Consider the following 23981-nt stretch of genomic DNA (forward strand, 5'->3'; position numbering starts at 1 on the left):
ACAAGAAACAGCTGTTCGTGAGCTGTGTCAAAGAGCTTTTCGTGTTGTGTTCTGGCTTTGCTCTTTGCATTGCATCTCTTCATAGTTACACTGTGGACAATGAACAGGTTATTTATTAGACGTTGGGGGAAGATCCTGAGCATTTGTGCACCACTTGTGAAGATGTGAGGTTTGAGGAAATCACTGACAATAACATTCATTGTTTTCACTCTTTATCACCTTGTTTATTGACATTAAGAACATCGGAGACGTAATAAAAGCCTTCAAATTATTACAAGCTTAACACACAAGTTAGAAACATTTATTTAAAAAAACTCTGTGTTCACAGCAGAAACAAAGCAGTGCACTGTGCAGCGAAAGAAAAGGAAGAGCTAATGAGCAGACAGAAGCAGGATCACAGCGTAGTGCTTTAAATTCTTTTTACATTCAGACATCAGTTACTGCAAACACACCATCTCTAAATGATTCAAACAGGGAAGTGCATCACATTAGGCAACCCGGTAAAGATCGCCACCATCAAAAAGCTTCAGAGAAAAACATCCAGAATCAAATTTCACGTCATGCTTTGCAGTAAGAACAGTACACAGAGTCCAGCAGTTTTTATGGCACTTTACTTTTCCTCATGTCACGGGAGATCAACATTCAAAGGAAAAGTACTGGACGGGTCCTGACGGGACTCGAGCTGCACTCGGATAAATCATTCACAGATGAAATCCCGTTTCTTGTGTTTCAGCTCATTAATTGCCGAAAACAAGGACGCAGCTCAGATTCCCGTAATGGCCTGAAAGCTCGACCCTCCCTCAGGATTCCATCTGCTGCTCAAATGAGATCAGGCATGCATCAGCCCATTACAGAGGCATTACAGGAGGCTTCACCATCACCATTAAAGTAAAAATATGGGAACAATCACTGGCAAAGTTATATAAATGACAGCTATTTACTTTGAATCACATTTACAAGGTACAACGTTGGCAGCTTGTTTCAGTTTGGCACATTTTAAACTGCAGGGTTTTTTTTGTCACAACAGTTGGCAAATACCTGTCGAACACTTCAACTACTTCATAGCTCAAAACAACATGTTCAAATTATTCTTTATTCTTATAATAATAATAATAATAATAATAATAATAATAATAGCAACATCTTTGTCTGACATCAACAAAGTATAAGGCTCCCGTAGCTCCCACATTAATGCTGAAGGAAGTCATTCGTAAATACATGAACAAAATCTGGTGAGATTGTCTTAATGTTTACAATGGACTCGAGTGAACGTTTAACTGAACCAGAGCAGAGGTGGTGTCCGTCCAGCCCTTTCCCCCAACATCAGACGATGAAGCGGGGCCCCCTTATGGCTGCTGTTGGATCCGCACTGTTATTGCAGGTCGGACTGGAGACGGACACAGCAGAACAGGACAGTACAGTTTCCGGTCAGCCCTTCATTTCTCTCTCTGCCTGTGCATGGACTTTTTGATGTTTGCAGGTCAAAAGAGGTCAATCAGTGAACCTTATACAAAGGTCACGTCATTTCACGGTCAGTGTTTCAGTCTGAAAGTGACAAACATTGTAATACAGACCTAAAACTGCTAAACGGAGACGATGATAATGTGAAGACTGAAAATAATGAATCTAAATACTTTATTCTTCACTACCCTGTTATTTTGTTTTTCTACTCATCATTTTATTAATTGGTCTATAAGAAATTAGAAAACAGAATTTGTCACTTACTTACTTAGACAATATTAAATAAATGATTGAGTTATATTGAATTGTAAAATTACTTAATAATAATTTATTAATAATTTTACAATTTGTATTTGTTTGTATTCGTGTGGGTGAAAATGAGTAAATGATTGCATTAATAAGACTCAAACTGACCTGTTCGACCTTTTTATTTTAAATAAATTAGTCACTTTCAGGACTCTGTCCATAACGTCGCTTTAAAGAGTCACAATTTGAAAAGCAAACTGAAAAAATCTGGGTTGAGACAAGAGAAAAGTATTTGAGAAGCTGGAACTATTAAATATTTGGCATTTATCTTTTTTTATTTTAATTAATTAGTATAATTGTTGCTAATTATCTGAAAATGAGCTATTGAGCTAATCAGATTTTCAATATAAAACATTGCTCATGTTTTTACATTCATTTTTTTTAGAAATGGTTCCCGGGAATTTAAAATGATAATTAAAATGAAGGTGGTTCTGATACCTAAAAGTAAATGTGTGGTAAATTTGGAAACATTAAAAAAATCTTTTTTAAATGTTGGTATTTTTGTGGGTGAAAATTAAAATAAATCGACTTAAGTAAAAATGGGAAAAAATAGATTCTACTGTCCTATTTATTTTAAATAAATTAGAGTTTAGTCGCTTATAGGTCTCCGTACATAATGTCCCTTCATATTAACAAAACAGTGGGAATTGTGTAACACTAAGCTGCTAATGAGAAAAACTCAACATTTACCTAAAGTAGAATATTGAAATGAGGAAATTTGCTTTTTATTAGATCAAAAATTTAAGGTCTGAGCTTTGCAGGACTCATTTTAAATCATTTCTGTCCTTATATTAAATTTATAGGACATTTACAATTGCTGTTCACATGTTGAAGAATAGGATAAAGAACCATAATTGGGTTGATGTACATGAAAATGTTTTCCAGTAATTTCTCTCCTGTAGAGAAAATCAAAGATGTGTCTGTGAAGTCAGAAAACTAAAATCTACATATTATCTTGTGCATGTTTAGTTTACTGTACACTGAGTTATTACACTGTAACTATTAAAAATACTAATTGGTCGTATGTTCTGCTCATCTTTAGTACTCAAGTACTTTGAAGGCCTCCAGGTATAAAGTACTTATTATGCCTCAAATGTCATAAAAGCACTTTTTTTTACTTTACTTTGCAGTTTCGCTTCAAAATGAAAAAAGGAAATCTCTTTTTTTCAAAATCATCAACAGAAGTGGAAATAAGTGTTTTGTACTTAAAGGCACTTTTGGAGACACAAAGTAGAGTGGGACATTTTTAGGGATTCAGAGGGCGGTTGAGTCAAAAGCAAAGGAAAAAACAGAAGTGACATCAGTTGCAAAGCTCACTCAGCCTTTGCAAAAAGATACGGCCGTGCAAAAAACTCAGTGAGGAGTCGAATATTTGGTCTTTTGGAATGAAAGAATTACCCGCGAGTGAAAAGTTGCTCTGCTCAAACTTGATGTTTATCTCAGTGGGCTTGGTTTTCAGCATGAGGAGAGCAAACATCAGCAGGAACAGTGAGTGCAGAAGGACAGAGGTCCCACGAAATGTGATGGGGAAAAATACAAATGTAGAAAGAAAAACGGAAATAATGTGGAGGTTTCATCCACAGAATGCTGTGATGCTTTTGCTCAGACCAGTATAATGCTGGAGAGGCTCAGCTTTTAAACATAAAAGTGTAAAAGTTAGGAAACGTTACATCATATTAAAACACTGAGTTCCTATTAAAAAAGTAACACAGATGCATAAAAGCACACACACACAAAATGCTTGTACATGCTGTTGAAGTCATGACTGGTCACAAGTTGCTTGACATTTCCTGTACTAACGGCTGTTTAACAGGCACGCTGAGCTCTGAGGAGGCTTCTTCTCTGATGTTTCAGGGCCGAGACTCCAAAGGAGATTTGTGGTCGTAGTGGGCAAACCTCAGCACTGTACATACACGTGACAAAGACACTTTGGAGTCCAGCAGCTCACCCTGGTTTCTTTCTTCACCCTTGGTTTTTGGCATCTCACATAACTGTAGAAAATAAAGTTTCAACACTGAAATCCAGGTGAAACTTCTCTTTGACAGTTTTCCCACAGTCTGCTTGTCTTCAGCAGCCATTATATGGTTTCCGCCGGTCACAGTTTGCACAGTCGACACAGGCTTGTGTCTGTAGTGGTTAATAATACTGAGCTGTCACTGTTTGTACATTAAGAGTGCTTTTTCCGGTGGGGGTATCTGCACCTCATTCAGATTTACACTCTGCACCTTATTAATGTTAGGACACCCACAAGACACAGATTGTAACTAAATAAACGCTTAAAGTAGGAAAAGCTGCTGTATGTTGCATTGGACCCTCCCGGCACGGTGAACTCAGCTTTATGTTCAGGTTGTGACAGACAATAGAACACAACTGGCTGAGTGTCCCTCCAGTTAACTCATCTTCATATGTAAAATCTACACAGCGGCCCTTTCAAATATTTACATTCGGGCAGCAAAGGTTGTGTCTATTAAATAGAACTTGGTGAAATTGGCAGCTGTGGATTCTGTGTTTACAGCAGAATATGGTGCAGTGTTACAGCGTAAACTACAATTCGAGGAACGAGTCCGAAGAAAAAGGTCCTCAGGCAGATTGGAACGATTCTGTGCTTTCCAGCAGGGTCTTCTGTAACAGACAACTTTAACACTAAAACAATATGTACAGAGATAATCGTGCTTCTTCTGCAGCTTTCAGCCCGGACATGCACTACACAAACACTGGGGGCTGTTCAGGTACAGCGGGCCGCAACTGATCCAGGTCAAAGGTCAGGACACAAACCGGTTCATTATTTGGCACGAGACATTTCAGGGTGAAGCGGGTCAGACTAGAGGCTCTTTCGGGTCGCTGGAGTTGAGGTGGGTTTCCATCATGGTTTCTTCTGGGTATGGGTTCGGGTCCAGGTAGGGGTTGGTGAGGCTGGTCATCGGGACGAGGGTGGGCTTGGTAGCTTTGGTGGCATCAGGTCCAGCTGCCGAGGCGATGTCGTCGACGCCGGCGCCGCTCAGGTGGCCGGGGTCTCGGCCTGCAGGCTGGACATGCGGATCTGCGAGCTGCTCTTGCTGAGGATGGACAGCTGCGTCCCCCCGTTCACCCCACTGCTCGCCAGTGAAGGATGCCGGTGCTTCAGGTCCACAGCAAAGTACCTGTTCACCGTCCAGCTGCGCCATTTCCTCTTGATCTCCGATTGCACCTTGAGGGATATACTTCACAAGGTCATTATTAATGGACCTCGCTGGAAAGAGACAATCTCACTGTCCCTCTGTCCCACTTTAACTATCTGTGACTGCACTTAAGGCTCAGTGGCTCAGCTTTTAATGTTCCCACACACCCAAAATGTTTAAACATACACTGAGAGCACAGACACGGATTAACTACTAATTACATGTATTTTACAAAAAGAAATTTACGAAACATAGTTTGGAACATAGAATATTTTGTGGATTTTATTTTTAAATAAGCACAAAACTTTATTAGAACATAATGCTCTTGATCAGCAATGCTGCTCTGTGAAATCATTCAAGCTTGTGTTATAGCATATTTACCTCTCCGTTCAGGAAGCAGTAGAGGACGGCCACCACGAAACCCTGAGAGGACACAAAGACTTGCTGCCATATTTACTCTCACAACAGACATTTCTCAGATAATCTAACAACAGTTAATCAAAACCATACGTGCTTTTACCGTCACATCTTGACATTCAAGACGGTGCACAAGTGAGCTGGACTTGTTCTGGATTTGCGTTGCAAAATCGTTGAACCTGTGACTTCTAATCTGGATTTTCCTTAGGTTTTAAAAAAAAGTTGCGAGGTTCTATTTGGTGGGTTTAAATCCTGTCCACTGGCTGCATTTACCGTGATGTTAGTGCTGGGCTTTCTCTAAACTGAGGCCATGATGGAGAAACGCTCACCTGGAAGGATCCGAGGCCGAGCTCAAACACCAGACGCTCTCGCTTGCTGACGTTCTCGGGGGAGAAGGCAAACACAGTGTAGTGAATCCCGAACAGAGGAATCAGGAGCAGAGTGGAGCGAGCCAACCTCCTGCCGAACAACACACAAATAATGACGAGTGCACGTGAGTCCTCATTAGAATCAGCACACACAGGCACCGCTTTACTCATTCGGTTTGCAGGAGCCACTGTCACGGCCGATATATATAAGAATTTTTTGAGATATGCACAACTATAAGAGAGCCGCCCTGCAGATGTTAAAACCTACTAAAAGCCCTAAAACAATGAAAGTTGAGGACGGCAATGGATGCTGTTTTCTTTTTATGTGCTCTTATCCTTTTGATAAAGAGATAATTGATAATTATCTCATTTTGTCTGGATAGCGAGAATTTCATGGGAAAGCAAAGTTCGTGTTCTCGTGATGACGAGATGATCTCGTTATCGTGAGAAAACCAAGTCGTTTTCCTGAGAAAACAAGATGATTATCACCTTGTCACAACATAACACACATGGCACAAAAAGAAAAAAAAAACAGCATCCATGGCCGTTCTGTTCTCAAAGCCTTCAAATCTTGGCTTCATGTAGAGAACTTACGTTTTTTTCTACATGAGAATCATTTCAGCCAGGATTTTTTGCTCCTTAGTGCTGTTGTTAAATCCTTCATTTCTGCACTGGCTTCAGTTGTGGGAGTTGTCACTCGCTTCCACCAGACTCTAACTTTGTAGCAGCAAATCCCCTGAGACTATTAAATGAAGCATGAATGCAGTGTTTTTGCATATGACTTTCACTTTGCTGTTCAAAACATCCACAGTGACTGTTACTCACAGATAAATACTGGATTCATTGCCACCGATATCTGGGGACTGCAGCTTCTGGACGAGGATGATGATGATGCCAACGAAGAGCACAAAGTTGATCTGGAAAAAAATGTGATGAATGTAAAAATTTGTTTTAATTCAAGCATCTTTGGTAAAAGTTGCTCAAACTGTCAGATAAGGTTTTGTACCATAATTGAAGCCAGCACAGGTCCTTTTATCACCCACCAGATGGCAGGGTTGTAATTTATGTCCCAGCACCTGAGAGATGATGAAACAGCCTGAGCAGAGCACACATGCACACAATCATCAGCAGGGGAACAAACTATATAAGTGTAAGAACCTACCCTACATAATCGAAGTGCACCCTCAGCACTGCCCAGATGGTCACACACACTGTGGGGGTTCCTGCTCCAAGAGCAAACATCCAAAACAACATGTGAACATGAACAACTCGGCGTCTACTAAGGTTTGATCAGACAAGAATCAAGTAACCTCTCACCCCAGCCAATGATGATGTACCAGTAGAAGTATCTTCTCTCAGGGAAGAAGGTCTCCACCAGCAGCGTGAAGAGGTACAGACCCTCAATGAAGAGCCAGAAGTAGTTGGAGAGGACGCAGTAGTGAAAGAATATCATCACTGCTCGGCATTCCAGCTTCAAGAGGAGACAACGAGGAAAACGAGGAGAGGATGAACGTTAGGAGTGAGAGCACGGACCTAAAAACCACAGAGTGCTCTGAGTTACTCACAGTGTGAATGAAGCAGTGCTCGCTTTCCGTGTAGAGCACGCCATCTTTGATGAAGACAGAAATAGCTCTCAGGATGAAGGACACAAAAAGGTTCATGTGGATGAAGTTCCTGGTGCAGTGCAGCTTCCTGTGTGAGAAAACACACAAACACACAACCTGAGTACTACTGCTACTATCGTTATACTGCTGCTAATAATGATGCCAGTGGCAGTGGCAGCACAGCATCACTATTAGCAGTAGTAGTAGTAGTAGTAGTACTGGATGTTTAGGTTTAGTATACGGGCTGCAAGTAGGTTTAATTGCTCCACTAAGAAAATAATGTATATTTCACTATAAGGTGAAGTAATTATTAAATACTGTCCTTGACTACAGTTTTGAAGTATTTCTACTTGAATGCTTCAATTTTCTGCTACGTTGACTTCACTACCTAGATTTCACAGTCGAATATACTGCACTATGTTTACTGGAGAACTATATATAGTAACTGGTTAATACTCAGATTATGATTAATAAACACAAAATACAGTAAAATCAAACTACTGTAGCTCAATGGGTAAATACTATTTAAATGGATCCTGTGAATAACATAAATAAGTCCAGTTCGCATTTATTAGACAAACTTTCAAATGTGAAAAAAATGACAATATTTATTTAGCAATTCATAAAAAAATAAAAGCCAAACATTTGTGTGTGGTGCCAGCTGGTTGATCTGTATCATGGATAAATAGTGGGTTATGATTTTATAATAATCACCAGCTGCACAAAGTAACAAATAAATGTGATGGACGAAAAAGTAGAAATATTCCTCTGAGATTAAATTGGTAAAAGTGAAAGTAACAAAATAGAAATACATTGTCATTGAACTGTGACCTTGTCTGTCTGTGTGTTGTGTCTCAACAGTAAACCATCTAACAACTAGATGATTGATCTCAGGAGGTGAATCGTGTGATCAATACTTATGTCCTAACACCCCGAGGGGAAAGTAGTTAACGCCAAGAAATCAATAGAGGGAAGAAATGACATCTACCACTTCATCAAACCAGAACCAAACCAGTGAAACCACGTCTGACCTGAATCTGCACAGGATGACCATGGCCATGGTGAGGGACACGAGGGACGTGCTGTAGCCCACGGTGTACAGAGCCTTCACCGACACGAAGTACGTGTCCTGAAGGTGGAAACACAGAGCGAACACTCAGCAAACAGCAGAGGCAGAGCTCTCGCAGACAGCTCGGCTCTGAACCCACCGTGTGGTTGCTGCTTCCCCCGTCATATACGCAGGCGTCCACGTAGTGCGGGAAGGCCTCCGACCAGCCGAACTCAGTGCAGTTTCGACTCACTTTCCCCGGTTCTGTGGATACAGGACAGTCAAGTCATGAAGTATTTCACCAGCAGCTGGAGTAGAGTTGTGGAAAATAAGCCGACATATCAAACATATCAATAACACTGGGATAATACTGTATAAGGCAGAATCAGTCAGTGATGCATTTGCTAGAAATAGGTCATTCGGAAATTGTCTAAATGTATGAAATATACAATATGTATTCCGCATAATCTTTCAATGTCCAATCACAGCAACTTCCTGGCAATTTGACCAGTTATTGTAGTTTTCGGTAAGTTTATCTGCTCCTACATTACACTTCACACAAAGGCAGTTTCCTGCTATGACAGTTGTGGTTGACCACAAACAAAAGTCATTGATGAGACACTTTTCAACTGCAAAACACAACTTGAGGGCGTCTGAGACATGGGGACAACAGTCGTATCACTGTGACAGAGGCTGGTGCAACCAGAGAAAGATTTTTGACACTGTTGGCTGCAACAGCCAATAGCTATTTGTAACTGGGAATGAAGAGTCACCGACCGTAGTCTTCTTCACTCATGAAATCATTGAAGATTTCGGGACAGTTGACTTCGACCACCTCACCGACTCTGGCCGGCTGCCAGCACGTCAGGTTGTCCCACATCCACATGCAGCCTGAGGACACACAAAGAGGAGAATAGTCAAATCAAAGCACCAGAAGAGTCATTGCAGTGGCACAAAGTGTCTCTCAGTCTGATCGTGCCTCCATCCATCCATCTCATCAGCCAGAGAGACGCCTTTCACTCACTGTCTCACTGATCTACTTTTCATTTTCAGGATCCTCACGATGAGAAGCCGCTAATTACAGCCTCTGCCTGGTCCTGTCTGCGGAACTAAAAGCCCAGCGTGAAACTTCAAGATCTGTTTGTTGGTTGGATTTCTGTGTTGCTCTCCAACCATCTGTACATTTATCTTCTGCGGTTGTTAACCTCTGTGCTGTCATTGTAATTTTCACTAGCTTAAAGACTCAGAACGGGCTCAGAGAAACGCACCAAAATCTGGATCGTTCCCAGGGTCGTCCGAGGCTATCATCTCCTGGCATTTTTCCTCCTCCCTCTTGATCACACAGTTAGTGGGGACGTGTTGCCTCGAAACCTGGAGGTCAAACAGAGAAATAAAAGAGAGAGAGGGAGTCAAGTTTCTGCAGGCTACACGAGAGCAGAGAGGAGTGACCCAAAGGTGAAAGGCTGCTTCATTTGCTTCATTCACACTGGATGGCACCAGGCCAACCTTCGACAGAAACACCCGACTGCACAGGAAGTATGGGCCACAGTGCTGAGCTGACGCTGGGCCACAAGTGGGAGGATGGTGATGGAAGCGGCTGTGTGGGAAGAAGAAGATGATGTTGTGTGACTGTGCTGGCGTCAGTCCGGGAGACGCGACGTCACAGCGTTATGAGCATTGTCTGGGGAGCTGTTCTGCGTCTGTATACTGACGTCAGCAGCTTTAGTGCATCGTGTGGACGAGTGTGTGTCTGTACCCACAAGTCTACTGGATGAATCGTGTCGAAATCTCTTAACTGACCCACACTGCAGTCGTCTAGCTGGATGGTGTCAAAGCACAGTGATATATATGTGAATTTTATTCCCTTTTAAAACAGCAGTTAGATGTGTTAATTGCTGGTGGGTCACTACTGGACCTTAGTGTCTTCAGCTGTTAAACATTATTCGATTTTATACATTAACACACCAAATGCTATCAAAAGGCCTGAAAGTGTCAAAAACACAATTAAGACTGAGCTGCAGTTTTCCAGCCAGAAACATTACTGCATTTGTCCAGACTCAGTCCGCTGCACATTAGTCCAGCATCAAACTGGACTCTGTTAGTAGCCACAGTATCTTGAACTCTTTTGTGCCATATTACTTGGAGTCACAGTGCTAACACAGATACCTCTAAAACCTTTAGCAGGGGACAAAACTCATCCAACTTCTGAAGGTTTGTCCAAAAGCAACATAGACTCTTTCTGCTCTTAAGATTAAAAATATTCTACAGGTAAAGAAAATGAAATTTCGCTTGTTTTGACTGAAAGCATAGTGTTTTAGTGTCTTTTGAAGGAAAAAATAAAACTCCAAACACAAAAGTAAATGAAAAAAATTGTTTTGAATTACAACATCATTTCTTGTTGCCATCTTTGTGTTTGTCATAGCCGTGAAACAGATGGACTGAAGTGGATTATCTTTTATCCAGAGAAGCTTGAAGAATCCAGGGTTAAGGAAAGTACCCTGCTTCTCACTGGATTCTTATGGTTGCTAAACAACAAATCAATGCCCAAACAAAAGTAAATGCTGGACATTCAACAGCTACAGATAATGTTTTAAAAAAACAACTTAAAGAAATATGTATTTGCAGCTTGTTCTGCTAAACCTGTTTGACCAAAGAAGATTTTTTACCATCGCAACATTTTATGTAAAAACTGAGGAGAAAAATTCAAGGGAAATGAAGTTGCCCCAATGGAACCTACTGGCAGCATGTTTATTCCTGCTTCCCTGGATCAGTCTACAGACCAGGGCTGGGCAACCAATGCCCACCCACTTCTGATTACCTGGTTCAGATGTGCTCAGTCAATCAGAAGCTGGGACAGTAGGAACACAAGCTGGGCTGCAGAGCTTGAGGAGCATGGGTTGCCCACCCCTGATCTATCGGCTCTGTTTTGTTGCACAGTGTGATGCAATACCAGTGCAGACAGAGTTACTGATACCTGACATTGGCCGTAGCTGCTGTGCAGTAGCAGGTTGTAATTTTAAATCAAGCACAAAAACAGGCCAATTAACATTTACAGCTCAATGTGAAAACTGAGGCCTGTGTTTCATTTCTACAACAGTATTCGTGGCTCACAGTCAGGTACAGAAAAGCACTCTGTTAAAAGGTCTTATACACTTACAGGTGTGTTCAGGTAGTGTGGCTGATTAGAGGCAGCTATGAGTACACCACCAAATCTGACAGGAAGCTCGTGCCAATCTTACACAGGCTGCACATGCCAGTCCAGAGAGGAGGTTTAAAGAAAATCATTGGAAACACCTGTGATACATTAAAGGCAAACCTCAGTGCACTGATAGGTCATATAACTGCAGAGCTCCCCTGCTGATAACAGCATCTGTGTTTGAGGTTTAACACAAAACTAAACAAAGAAACCTGCACTGATTGACGTTTTCAAAAGAACCAACACAGACTTGCAGTATATTTGTCAAACGTGGACCAGCTGTCTTAAAAGTGTTTAATAGTTTCTTTCATCTCTACATTCTTGCTTTTTACTACTTTTTATTACAAACCTCCTTCATTCTTTCGTAATAAACGCTGCCCACTAATGCAGATTATTGCCTGTCAACTTAATTTGTAATCTGAGTTGCATGATGGTGGATAAAAGGCCAGACAGCATCCTTTGTATATTCTGTCCGACCTGCAGTAAATCCCTTGATCTTCTCCTATGTGCTGTCACTGGGGTGAAACCTGGACAGACTGTCAGTGCGTCATGGGGCCACACAGACAGCCTTTCACCTAACCTGCATGAGAACATAGGTGACCACAGGCAGATGGATTTGAACCACTAACTGTGAGGCAGAAGGAGAAATTCACGTATAACTGAGTCAGTCAACTAAGTTGGTGTGTTAATATGTTAAAACAAGTAAGACCACACACAGCACTACATGCACACGTGTAGCATGTGTATTAATGTAGCAGATTTATATTTCACCAGAAATCCACCTGTTTCTTTCGAACAATGTATTTGTAATGTTAAAAAATGCTTTAAAAAGACAAAAATGTAAACGATGTTTGAAACGTACTGTGTAATAGATCGCTGTTTGTTTTAGTGTTCATTCGGAATTATATGTGTATTTTCTGGACTGTACAGCACATTAACGTGATACAAAAATGTTTCCGTCTTCAAACTAGGCTACTGAAGCAAACAGTTTTTTTAAGGTACATTTACTAAGGTCAAATGAACAGATTTTTTTTCTTTTACACAAAACTCTGATGAGAGAGAATAAACTCCCTTCGGTTGGCAAGACAGTGGTTGTCCTCACTTCATTCCACATTACTCACAACGCAGGTTTTCCACTAAAAGAGGTGTCAGCTGACGCTCGGTTACATTCACAGGGACTAGTTTCAGATTCAGGCATTTACTTAACATGGATTGGTTATGGTTGTGGATTTAGACCCAAATTAACAAAACTACTGTTAGTTATGAAGAGATGGAGGCAAAATACCATTTGATCAAATCAAGTAAACATAAATTGTATGTTGTTGTATGTTATAGTGATACAGTGAACAAGAATCAGAATCAACACCTTTCTGTGTTGCTGCATGTCAGAATCCACAGATTAATGCTGTATTTAAGTCACATTTCACAGGATTCACAGATTCGTGTTGTGGTGATAACTACAAGTTTCCCTTAGCAACAAACAAAATAAGCCATTTGCAACACAGTCATCCTCCTCCAGGTGTAAATATGACACAGATGCAATTGAAATTAGAAACGCTGATTGATGCTTTTTCATGATCTAGGTTTTTGTTTTATGTTAATACACTGCAATACTGAGAAAATTAGTGGAGCTACTTGTCAGCTACTCATTACTGCTCAAACGAATCTCAACCACACTTGCAGGATGGAGACACACATTTGACTACAGCAATAAGTAATTAGGTGAAGCTTTTTGAGAAGACAAAGGAGAGGAAAGCTTTAAATGGGGCTTTTTTCTTCCTCACAGATTGAACAGACAGAAACGATGTCGAATAAACAATGAATAAATAATGAGACTGCGTCCTTATCCTTCGCTCCTGCCACACGCTGATCAATGAATTATTGATGCACACACTCCATATGGTTACTTTAACCATCTGAATGGCTGCAGAAATACATGAAAATTGTTGAATAAATGAATTAAAACAAAGTTCCACCTGTTGCTGAACCTGTTTGCATGTGGATCATTGGTTTGCATTCACCCAATCACAGAGATGCTGAAGACACATCAGACATTGTGCAGCTACAACAAAAGAAGAAATCATCTTACTAAGGGTAAGAGGAGGAGGAGGAGTGCGAGGAGCAGCGTGCTGAAGTTGGCAGCAGACATCTTGAGTTTGTCAGTCAAGACTTTCCTTCAAACCCGAGCTCTTACAGCTGCACGGACACAGACAACAGGAGGCCGGCTCACCTTGGGATCTGAAAAACACAAGAGACAAGACGTCTACAGTTCACATCTCAGTAGGACATTGCAGGACACTGCAGAGGATGTTTCATATATCTGGAGCACAAACTCGAACTGGAAGCAGTCAGTGAAACCGTAACAACAGAAAAAGTTTATAAAATCACCATTTAACTCTTATATCTGTTGAAAGAATTGGTTTTTATGACCAGGATTTGAACACTTTCACTGTTTCAATCTGCTCCAAAGTCAAAAACGCTTCTTCTTTCACTCACAAACATGACATCAATAGCAACAGGAGACTAATATGTCAAAACTGCCTCTTATTAACACATAGTTGGTCATCATGTCCAATCAAGGAGATAAGGAACAAACTAAATTAAACGATATAAAAACAGTTTTTAAATCCTTCCTCATGTTTGTTGGGGGAGAAAAGGAAAATAAATTCAACAATTGTACCTATACTTCACTTTTAGTTCTCTATTTAGTTATAATCTTAAGCTATGAGCTTTTTTGTTTCTTACCGGTGCTGTTGTTGACTGGTGAGCAGGCAGGCTTTTATTTTGAAGGTACAGGACCAAGTTGCCTGGAGCTGCATTAACTTTGCTACAGTGGGTTTCTACAAGGAACAGTTCTGTACCACAAGATGTGGACACGTTTAATCAAAACAGGGACTGGCTGTGGATAAGCTGGTAGAGCAGGTATTCGTGCTCACACCAACATCTGCATCCGAATCCGAAACAAAGATAGTGATCAACAATTGTTCAGCATGGCCAGATTATTTTCACTGCTTAAATTTACTAGACCGTAAGAAATCTCTACCAAAACATGCAGAAAAAGGTTTTCTTCTACTATTTCCCTGCATTTAACTAAGCAAATGATCAAATAATTAGAAAAATATGCATCAGATTGAAAACAAACTTTCACCGTCACAGTGAGGTTTACAGTCTGTGACATGACACCTGCTGCTTTAAATCTAGATATAAAAGATGCACACAGCAGAGATAAAGACGCTGTCTATCAAATGATTGTCCTTTCAAACTGCATGTGGTCTGTCCAGCCCATGTGCATCTGTGTGTCCTCCTGGAACTCTGCAGGCCTGCAGGGTTCACATGAGCAAAGCCAAGTAGCAGGACTGTGGGCTGGGGCCTGGTCCCACAGGAGGGAGCTTGGCAGCTCGGCATTCCTACTCCACCGAACCCCTGCCAGAAACAGGCCCCTCCTTCTGCCTGCCGTCGTCAAGAGCAACAGCTGAGAGAGCTGCTGAGTTTGGATCTGAACTGGGCCATGTGGAACTGGATCTCCCTTTGCTCCTTCTTATGCTCTACTGGAAATAGACCTATGACTGCAGCATATATGGGGTTTTTAGGTGGTCATACAAATTCATTTCAAGATAAATTTCTGTTTGTATTTCAGTAGAAACTGTAGACACACACACTTGTAGATGCAAAGTGTCTTGCACTCTGAATATTAATGCATCTCTGCCCTGCACAACAGTTGCTTTATTCATATTTTGTAGACACACAGAAGTCACACACACACTCCATAAAGAAACATAGAACAAGATACAACATGAATGGCAGTCTGCAGCTTTGCCAAAGCCGTAATAATGGCTGCTGATGCTCTTCCACAGAAAAGATTTCATGGTGATTGCTCAAGCAAAAACTGCCATTAAATCATTTCTGAGGGAAAAAAAACATAACTTATAAATCACCATGACACTCATGGGATGTCAGCCTGCCACACAGGGAGTTGGGCAGGTGGATGAGTGTGTAGAAACAAAGGAAGGAGAAGAAAAACAGGCCCAAAGCTTAACACTGAGTGAAGCAGTTTCCATGAAAGTGAACCAATAAAATCTAATAAACAAACAAAATTCACATTTTAACAATCCAAAAACCTACTGATGCCTGCAGAACTATTTCTAACCCTCACAGTTTACAATTTAAGTGAATGGGACAAAGTGTGTTTGCAGTGGTTGGTACTATTGTGACATTAGTCCAATAAAATTACCTGGACCTGGCAACACCTCCCACACTTAACTGCTTGCAGCCAAATGCTGCTGCTCCCACTGAGGTTTAAAAATAGAAAATACACATTTATACATATGACTGGATGGTGCGAACCACAACAACTGAAAATTATATTCAATTGGATTTCATTTCCCCGGCTGCACTAAAATACCATTCATGGACCAAGGAGGCTCAGGTTCACAGTTTAACAAGGTACGTGAGCAGGCATGATACAGGGCAGCTAAAGAGAGGGACTTTAGAAACCAGATTAGTGGCTGGTGAGCAGGTGTGGAGCTGCAGAGGGGCGGGGCTGGAAGTTAAGCCCCGCCCAGAGGATTTGTTGTTTAGTGAGTTAGGTATAAAAGGCCAGAGCCTAAAGCTGCTAAGCCAGGACTGATTAACAGGATGTAAGCAAATAACAAGACAAAGTCCAGAGGATGTTAGCTGCCCAAAACTACACAAGAAGAACTGGATCAATTTCCTGTGGATTAGAAGGAATGTGTTTGACTGTAGGACCAAGCAAAGGTAAGTGCAGCACAGGAAGAGCAAACTTAAGAAGTTGTGTCCTGGCTAATGTGGTTAATACTAGTGGTGGAGAAACTGAAGCTTTTCCTCGTTTTTGTCTATTTCTCTGCTTCTTACTGAGATGGAAGAGGTTTATGGACTCAGGCAGCATGTTAGCTAGCTTAGCTGTCTGCTAACAGGAGACAGCAGAAGGCTGTTTGGTTGGCTAGCTGGTTTGGTGGTGCTAACATTCTGACTGGCTTGTTGTGAGGCCTAGCTGCTCGTTAACATGAGGAACCAGTCAAAGATTGACTTGGCGGGTTGGTGTATTATCAAGATGGGAGGGTTGTGCTGTTAAGGGTTAATGGGTGAATGAGAAACAACATTGTAAATTGCTTTTGATAAAATTATGCACCTTATAAACAGAGTATACTTCAGCCTCTGAAAAGAATGAATTTGCATTTAAATTTAAAACCACTATAAAATAGTTTAAACAAAATATTACTATGTTCAAGTATTTGCATTTGGGTGCAATAGTTTGCATCCTTTTTTTTTTTTTGTAAAATTGTATGTAGGGGGATGCAAACTAAACCATAAAATGATGATCATTAAATAAAACTACTACTACTACTACTACTACTACTACTGCAAATTAAGCTTGACCAAAACTTGTCAAGGAGTGTATAAAAAAAGATAAAATTGAAAAATAAATTTAGTGCAAAAGTTTAACTATTACTGATGAAGGGAAACTCGTAGCTAATTGTGCAATAAATATATGTTGATGAGAGTCTTTGCTTTACTCTTTTTGGACTGTTAGACAGTATAGGTTTAGCTTGGTGTTCATAATAAACTGAACCTGACAGCGCCGTGATCTGAAACTGTCTTCTCACCTGCATTAATAAAAGTACAGCATTCGGGGGCCCAGTATTGGCTTTTCGTTGAAACCAGGTGTGTCTAACCAGTTTGTTCAGTGGATCCCTACAAACCTGCCTCAGGATTCTAGTACGTTGCTCTGTGAATGAGCACTTGCTGTAATAGTACAGTAAACCTATGTTTATATATAGATACACACAGTATTTATAATAAACCACAGTTTTAAATGCACATTAGCGAACTCCTCTCTGAGCTGGGATCCATAGCATAATGAGTCTCAGCGGCTTTTATATTCAATACTGTCGCTTCAGCCTGTGCGAAGTTTCTTGTTCCACACACATAATTACAAAAACACACACTCCGTTCACCCTCCAAACTCAACAAACACACATACGTTGGTTTATTAGTTTATTAATGCGGATTTGGGGTCAGTGTAAGGTTGCACCTGATGGGTAAAAAGAAGAGGAAAAACTGGTTCCTTTAAGAAAATGAATGGGTGTGTAAAGAGTAGAAATCCTCCCCGGAGAAAACGTATTATTTCTCTCTGGAATAAGCATGAAAAGACAAGCGAGCATTGCCTAATGATTACTCACTTATAATGCTGGTGCACAGCTGACAGAAAGCTTTAAATTACAGACAGTAAAAACAGACTGAGAAACCCTGCGAGCTCATCTGTACCTCAGGACATGTTCTGGTCAGGCTTTGACAGCTGCTGTGGCCTTAGCGTAAAGGCATCCACTGGCTCATCCCTCTCTACCCTCAAAAAGACCTTCAACCACTAATTCTTCTCATTCTATCTCTCACCGGTCTCGTTTTACAGACACTATTGCTTCTTTCTGCAAAGAAATGATAACAATTTAAGAGATGATTTGCTTTGCTGCTTAAAGAATAATCCTGTATCATATCTTATCAATAATCATGTGTTAAACCAGCACCAGACCCTCTAATTCCCACTAAATATCACAGTATGTCTCAAGTTTCCAGTGCTATATATAGCACAAAGCATTGTGGGAGGAATTAATATATGCAAACATGACTTAGTCTTCATTATTTTTGGAAGGGAGAGGGAGGTGCTTGTATTACAGACGGAGAATATGACAAATTTCCTGGTTCCTGGCTCTTATTATGCCCTGATTTACCCACAATTCACTGGGGAGCTACAGTCACAAGAATGAGGCAAAAATACAGAAAATATAAAGTTTAAGAGATCACATACAGAAGATCATGTCCCAGCAGAGCTGGCTCTTGGCATAAAACATATGGGCGGTCACCGAGGGCGCCACCTGCTGATGGGGGCACTGCTTCAAGATATATTGATAAATTGGAAACGGCAAATAAAATAAACTAGATATTATCTTCATTGATATTATATTCATGAAAAGACCGTCCAAGCCCTCAGGGATGATTTGATGATTCTATAGATTCCTTTGCCACAAGGAAGTCCAGACTGGTACAATTTTTATTGGAAAGGTATCGGAGACGGATATGATATTTAGTTTTACATTAGTTTTATTTTTTCTTGTTTACACATTCTCTCCTTGTTACCAAATACAAAGCATTCATCCATTTTGAGTTAAACCAGCACAGCAACACAGCATTTGGACCCAAGTGACACCACGACAGCAGGGAGTTAGTTAAAGTTAAAGTTTTTTCAAAAGCGCATATAAGGAAAGATCCACTAAAATTCACTCCTGGGGGAGGAAAAAACTATTATGAACAGAAACAAAAACTGTCTGTCGTAAAGTAGAAATGCTCATCATCATAACGAGGGGTTAGTGAATACAGGTCAAATTTACAGGATTATTTTGATTAGATCAAAAACCAGATTCTACCCAAATCAATCCAAAGTGATACAGTATATAGCGGCATATGCTATGAAAGCTGCTTCCGATGCACTGGTACTTATAAGTCAAATAAAATGGCTTTTTAGTTTGTGACTGAAGACTGAATTTTACTAATTGTTGACAGGGACCTATGCTCAAATGGTCCGTGCACAGCAGACGGACGTGTTCAAGGGTGCAGTATTGTGTTAAACGAACCTCCATTTGCTGAAAATGAAAAAACAATCTGCAAACAGAAATGAAATGCACTTTCTACAATTCACAACACTCTGCTGAGGTGTAGACTACTGAACTGAATTCCACAGCAGTACACAGCAATAAGAGAAAGTATGTAGAGTTCCCTCCTTTTCAGCACTCATTGCTCAGATGAACATGGAGAATTACAATGTCCAGTGTTTGCATTGAATAAACCTATGAATATGTTGGGAGATAACAGGAGATCATTTCAATGACCAAATGGTAAATTGTGAGTGTTTTAATTTTCATTAACCAAATAGTTTGTTTCCAAAAAGGAACAAAAAACTGAAAGTGTTTGCATGGGACTCAAAGTGTCATAAGTTAAAACACATAGATCCAACACAGTAAAAACTCTGGAATAAAGCTACAACAATAGAACAAACTGTATATACAGTTGTAATCAGACATATTCAACCCCCCCCCCAGATTTATTAAGTAACAAATAAAATCAACACAGAAAACTCACAATTTAGCATTTGTATGTAACAGCATATTTTGTTAAGATAGCCATGTCATTATTATTATTATTATTATTATTATTATAAGCTGTCTGACAGTTTTTATGGCCTAAAGTTGCATTCATGGACTAGACAAAGAAGCTGCAGAAGAGAACCCAAGATGTCATCGTAGGCCTTTAGTCATGAGAAAAAGCCCATGTGACTGCGAGACGCCTATAGGATGTTGGCTTTTAGCTCACGCTGCCCAATTTGGAAGCTCTACCATTGCTGGGGAGTTTAGTTTCCTTCTGCAGAGCAGTTTCCAGTCTCTTTGCTCTGCTCATGGCGGCTCTATATTTACGAGAGTTATCAATCCCATCTCAGAGCTCCCGTGAGAAAATGGAAAGAAATTCTTGGAAGAAAGATGGAACTGTTTCTTTAAAGACGCAGTGTTTTCACTGATGCCTTTGGTTATGTTATGGATGTTTAGGAGACATTCCAACAATGGTTTCTATGCATTTTGATGATTTTTCTATTGGACTTTGGTAATGTTAGGATAATATTTATTTTATTACAGAATCTTAATTGTCTTATAGTGTCTTTCCAATCTGTGGTTTGACAAAATGGTGGCTGCTGTTCATTACAATGGAGCCAAGATGGCACCAGTCTTAAACTCATTTTTGACTAAAAACACAAGCTTGTGGGATTTAAAAGGTGCAAACACAGTGATTTGGTTATGGCACAAGCACATCAGGGTTAGGTTAGTAAAACAGTGGCAGTCTGCCTCTAAAAATCACTACTTCCTTAACAGTACTTTCTTAGTATTTTCGTTACCTTAAGAAAGTACTGAGTTCACATGACGACAATAAAAGTTGTTGCACTGGACTTGAGTCCTGGTCAACCCCAAACTTCCTCCTAAAAAACCTGACAAAGCAATAGGATGTATCTTATCTTTTTTTTCAAATGACAAAAACAACATACTATCTCATATTTGATAGAACGGTCTTCCTCCACTGCTTGGTGACAAAAACAAAATGCAACAGGCCAAAGGTTGACAGGATGATGTATGATGACCACATGTCACAGAAAGGACACTAAAGCAGGGTGTTACGATGAAGCGGAAGATGCCTCTCAGTCCAGTGACTACTCTGGTTTCCAACATTGACCAGTAATCAGGGACTGAATTTTCTTCTGCCCGACTGTGTCACCACCTGACCAGAGATGGCACTGACTCTGTGAAGCCTACTATCATCACACAGACAGAGCTGATATGTTCAAAACCTGTTTGTGCAATAAGATTACTACTACTACAGTACTTTTTAGTATGATACAGTGTTTATAGCAGTGTTTTCTAGAGCTTGTTGTCTTTCAAAATTTTCAATACCGTTTCGTAAGTGGGAATCTTTTTAATCCCAACTGTATAAAATAGAAAATTACACTAGACATTGAGCTAGAGATCTAGTTTGTTTTTATCACTGTGGATTTTCATACTCGATGTAGCTTTAAAACATAACAATTCAACCTTTTTACCACGAAAACCATATTTAAAATGAGAGATGGCCAAAACATTAGAAGCACCTCTTCTTATGACGCACTCCAGTACGACTCCATTACACACTTTGTCTTTGTTTATTATCGAGGTCAATTAGCACCTTTCTGACAGTTTCGACATATAAACCAAGAAATTATAACGTTGTAAAAGTAGGATTCACGGCAGAGGCTGCATTGGATTGGATTGGATTAGATTGTACAGGAGGTCATAATGTTGTCTGGTTGGTTGATAGCTTCGTTCAATTGTGGCTCCACAGGGTATATATTCTTATAGTAATCACAGAGAATTCTGACTCTTAATAATTAATAGAATCACTTTGCAGTGACTGAACAACGCTCGTCTCTGTGATACTGGCTGTCTTACAAGGTTGCCGTGATGAGTCTGGGCCTGATGCTTGATGTCCTTTCCTCCCTTACTCTTCCTCCGTCCTCTGCTGGTTAAAACAATGAGCCTAATTGGGGATTTAAATGTGAGTCACTGAAAAACTCTTCCCTGATATTTCATCAGTTATGTTCTGAGGATTTGGCAGCATATCTCACTGATGCATTGTTGGACATGTTTGTCTCTAATAAATGGGGCTAAACTAAACAGGATCCTGGGTTTGCTTGACATGTGAGCCAGATGTGAACTGTACATTTAAACAGAAAAGCTCGACAAACACACTGTTGTCTTTGTGGATGAACAAGCTTATATAGCCTATAAACAACTCTCTGGGATGTTCATGTGGTTCAACAACAAATGCTCGAATTGATCTTGGCTGTACTAATAGCGTCTGTTTGCTCTTGAATTAGTACTCAGACCAGATGCACCACTCATTCATCACTCTCTGAACCAGGGCGCTGCTAAGCGTTCACGGATGTCAACACGAGCCTTATTTTAATCCTTCAATCTGCGGCCATCACACCAGAGAGACACCGATTACCGAGATCATGCACAAATTGGTGCGCACGGTGTTTTTAAGGCCCTACATTAACATGAAGGTCTCCGCCAAACGCACCAGAAACCGTCCACACACAGGAGAGAAGCAGCAATTGTGACTCCGTGACAGCAGGATGCAGCACAAGGTCACTCACTACTCACGGCCTGGAACCTACAGATCATATAGCTCTTCAGGAACATGCTTAAAAGAGAGTGAACACCGCAGCCTCACATAAAGAATATGTACTTTAAGGACGGTGATGTTCTGTAACCGAATTCCTGGAAAAGCCCTTTTAGTGCAGTCGTGCTGTGTGTGTGGACCCAGTGCTGTAGTAATGATGGATTTAACGACCTACATGTAATAGTAAAGTGGCGTCTCCCTCAAGCCGCATTCAACACTGACTCTAGCATCATTTTTACGCATCAGATCTGGAGTTGCCCTGATTCACACCTTCACGTTATTCAGCACCTGCCACCTAAACACACTTAAAGGTTGAGCCTCCGCTTGTACATGGTGAACTACACCGATCGGCCACAACATTACTACCTGGTGTATCGCATCGCGACTTTAGGGCTGCAAAGACGCAGACCAGCCAGACTGCCCACGCTGACCCCCTGTCCACCAAAATAATGAAGCCACCAGGTGGTATTAATGTTGTGGCTGATCTGCACGCTGTGTGTATCAGTCAGCTTGTTTGGTCCCCACACTGGATCACTGCGAATCCGATGCAAACGTTCCCGGTGTGAGCAGCCAGTGCAGGAAAGCTGCTCCTGACTGAGCTCAACCGACACATACCGCAGGATCCCGGCGTGCTCGTTTCCGTTGTCCTCCCTCACATGCATCACCACACATTTTTCAAGACATTCCTGCAAAACGTGCTGTTTTATTCATTCCAGTTTGTTAAATCTTACCATCGTATCGACGCTCTACAAATCAACTCATGCGCTGTGGATTCTCTGGGCTGATTCACCGCTGCGCACTCCGCAGGGGAACAAACAGACTCTCCGGTGGCTGCAGGCACCACAACCTCCAGCGAAATGTTGAAATGATTAAGGTTCCCACCAATAATGCAGTGATCTCGCTTTTATTGCAGCAGAAACTAAACAAACGCCAGGATTTCCTCTCCGGAGCGCGATAAGAGCTGCATTGTGAGTGAGTGTCGTTCCCAACAATTCCGCTGCTCGCGTCGCCCTCCACACAAGAATGTACCGAGCATTTCAAGTATCTCTCTCCCCTCTCTCGGTCTCTCTCCCTTCTCTCTCTCCTTCTTTTTCAAACAAAAACCCACTTTTGCATGATCGACAGGGGCAAACTTGTTATGTTAAGTAAACCAGTCATTCCACATTCAGCAGAGAAAACTATGGAGATGGGATGTGGTGGAACATGCAGCAAGTATGTGAGTGTACGTGTGTCCATGTAATTCTTCGTTTGGCATGTTTGTCCGGACCATTTGGTCTGTTCTCATAACATCAAGTGGCTGACTGAACGACAGGACTTGGTTTTAGGAATATTGTTAGAATTTGGTGTAGGTCTGGCAAAGGGTTGACGGCAGACATTTAGTTGGGATTTGTGAAACTTGGTGTAAAGAGCTAGGTGGTGTTTTATGCCAGTGAAGGTCTTCACAGATGATGATCCTGGCTGTGTGTGCAGTGCAAAGGTCACTGTAATGGGTCACCAGAGTCAAACAACAGATCAGGACCATGGACAGCGATCATCATTTCATTCACTGCAGAAGCAGGAAAATCTCTGCCACAAATTTATTATCATTGCGACAAACAAAAAGTATTCACCTTCTTCTTCTTCTTTTTTTTTCTTTTAAATTACAATGTT

General features: G+C 40.9%; 1 protein-coding gene across 2 annotated transcripts; it reads right to left on the bottom strand.

Moving 5' to 3' along the window:
• Positions 1-199: 199 nt before the first annotated feature.
• adcyap1r1b (adenylate cyclase activating polypeptide 1b (pituitary) receptor type I) lies at positions 200-23429 on the bottom strand. 2 transcript variants are annotated; one of them, XM_067513215.1, is made up of 14 exons: positions 23063-23423; positions 13648-13796; positions 9631-9733; positions 9140-9253; positions 8523-8626; positions 8346-8443; positions 7276-7402; positions 7028-7181; positions 6873-6933; positions 6717-6786; positions 6536-6627; positions 5672-5801; positions 5307-5348; positions 200-4967 (listed from the first exon to the last, which is right to left on the bottom strand). In XM_067513215.1, exons 2-14 carry the CDS (start codon positions 13705-13707, stop codon positions 4584-4586), a joined length of 1539 nt encoding a protein of 512 aa, XP_067369316.1. In that variant the 5' UTR covers positions 13708-13796; positions 23063-23423; the 3' UTR covers positions 200-4583. The 2 variants fall into 2 exon arrangements, with proteins under 2 accessions (XP_067369316.1, XP_067369317.1); XM_067513216.1 differs by having other exon boundaries at positions 4629-4954; positions 23063-23429.
• Positions 23430-23981: the final 552 nt, after the last annotated feature.

The sequence above is a fragment of the Channa argus genome, chromosome 8, assembly GCF_033026475.1.
Source record: "Channa argus isolate prfri chromosome 8, Channa argus male v1.0, whole genome shotgun sequence".
NCBI classification, from domain to species: domain Eukaryota; kingdom Metazoa; phylum Chordata; class Actinopteri; order Anabantiformes; family Channidae; genus Channa; species Channa argus.

What these genes read in the sequence shown, in the direction of transcription:
- adcyap1r1b (XM_067513215.1), bottom strand. Translation starts at nt 13,707, where the DNA reads ATGTCTGCTGCCAACTTCAGCACGCTGCTCCTCGCACTCCTCCTCCTC. An exon ending in GGGGAAGCAGCAACCACACG is followed by an intron (nt 8,444 to 8,522) that starts GTGGGTTCAGAG and finishes TTCCACCTTCAG; the next exon opens with GACACGTACTTCGTGTCGGT. An exon ending in GTGCACTTCGATTATGTAGG is followed by an intron (nt 6,787 to 6,872) that starts GTAGGTTCTTAC and finishes ATCATCTCTCAG; the next exon opens with GTGCTGGGACATAAATTACA.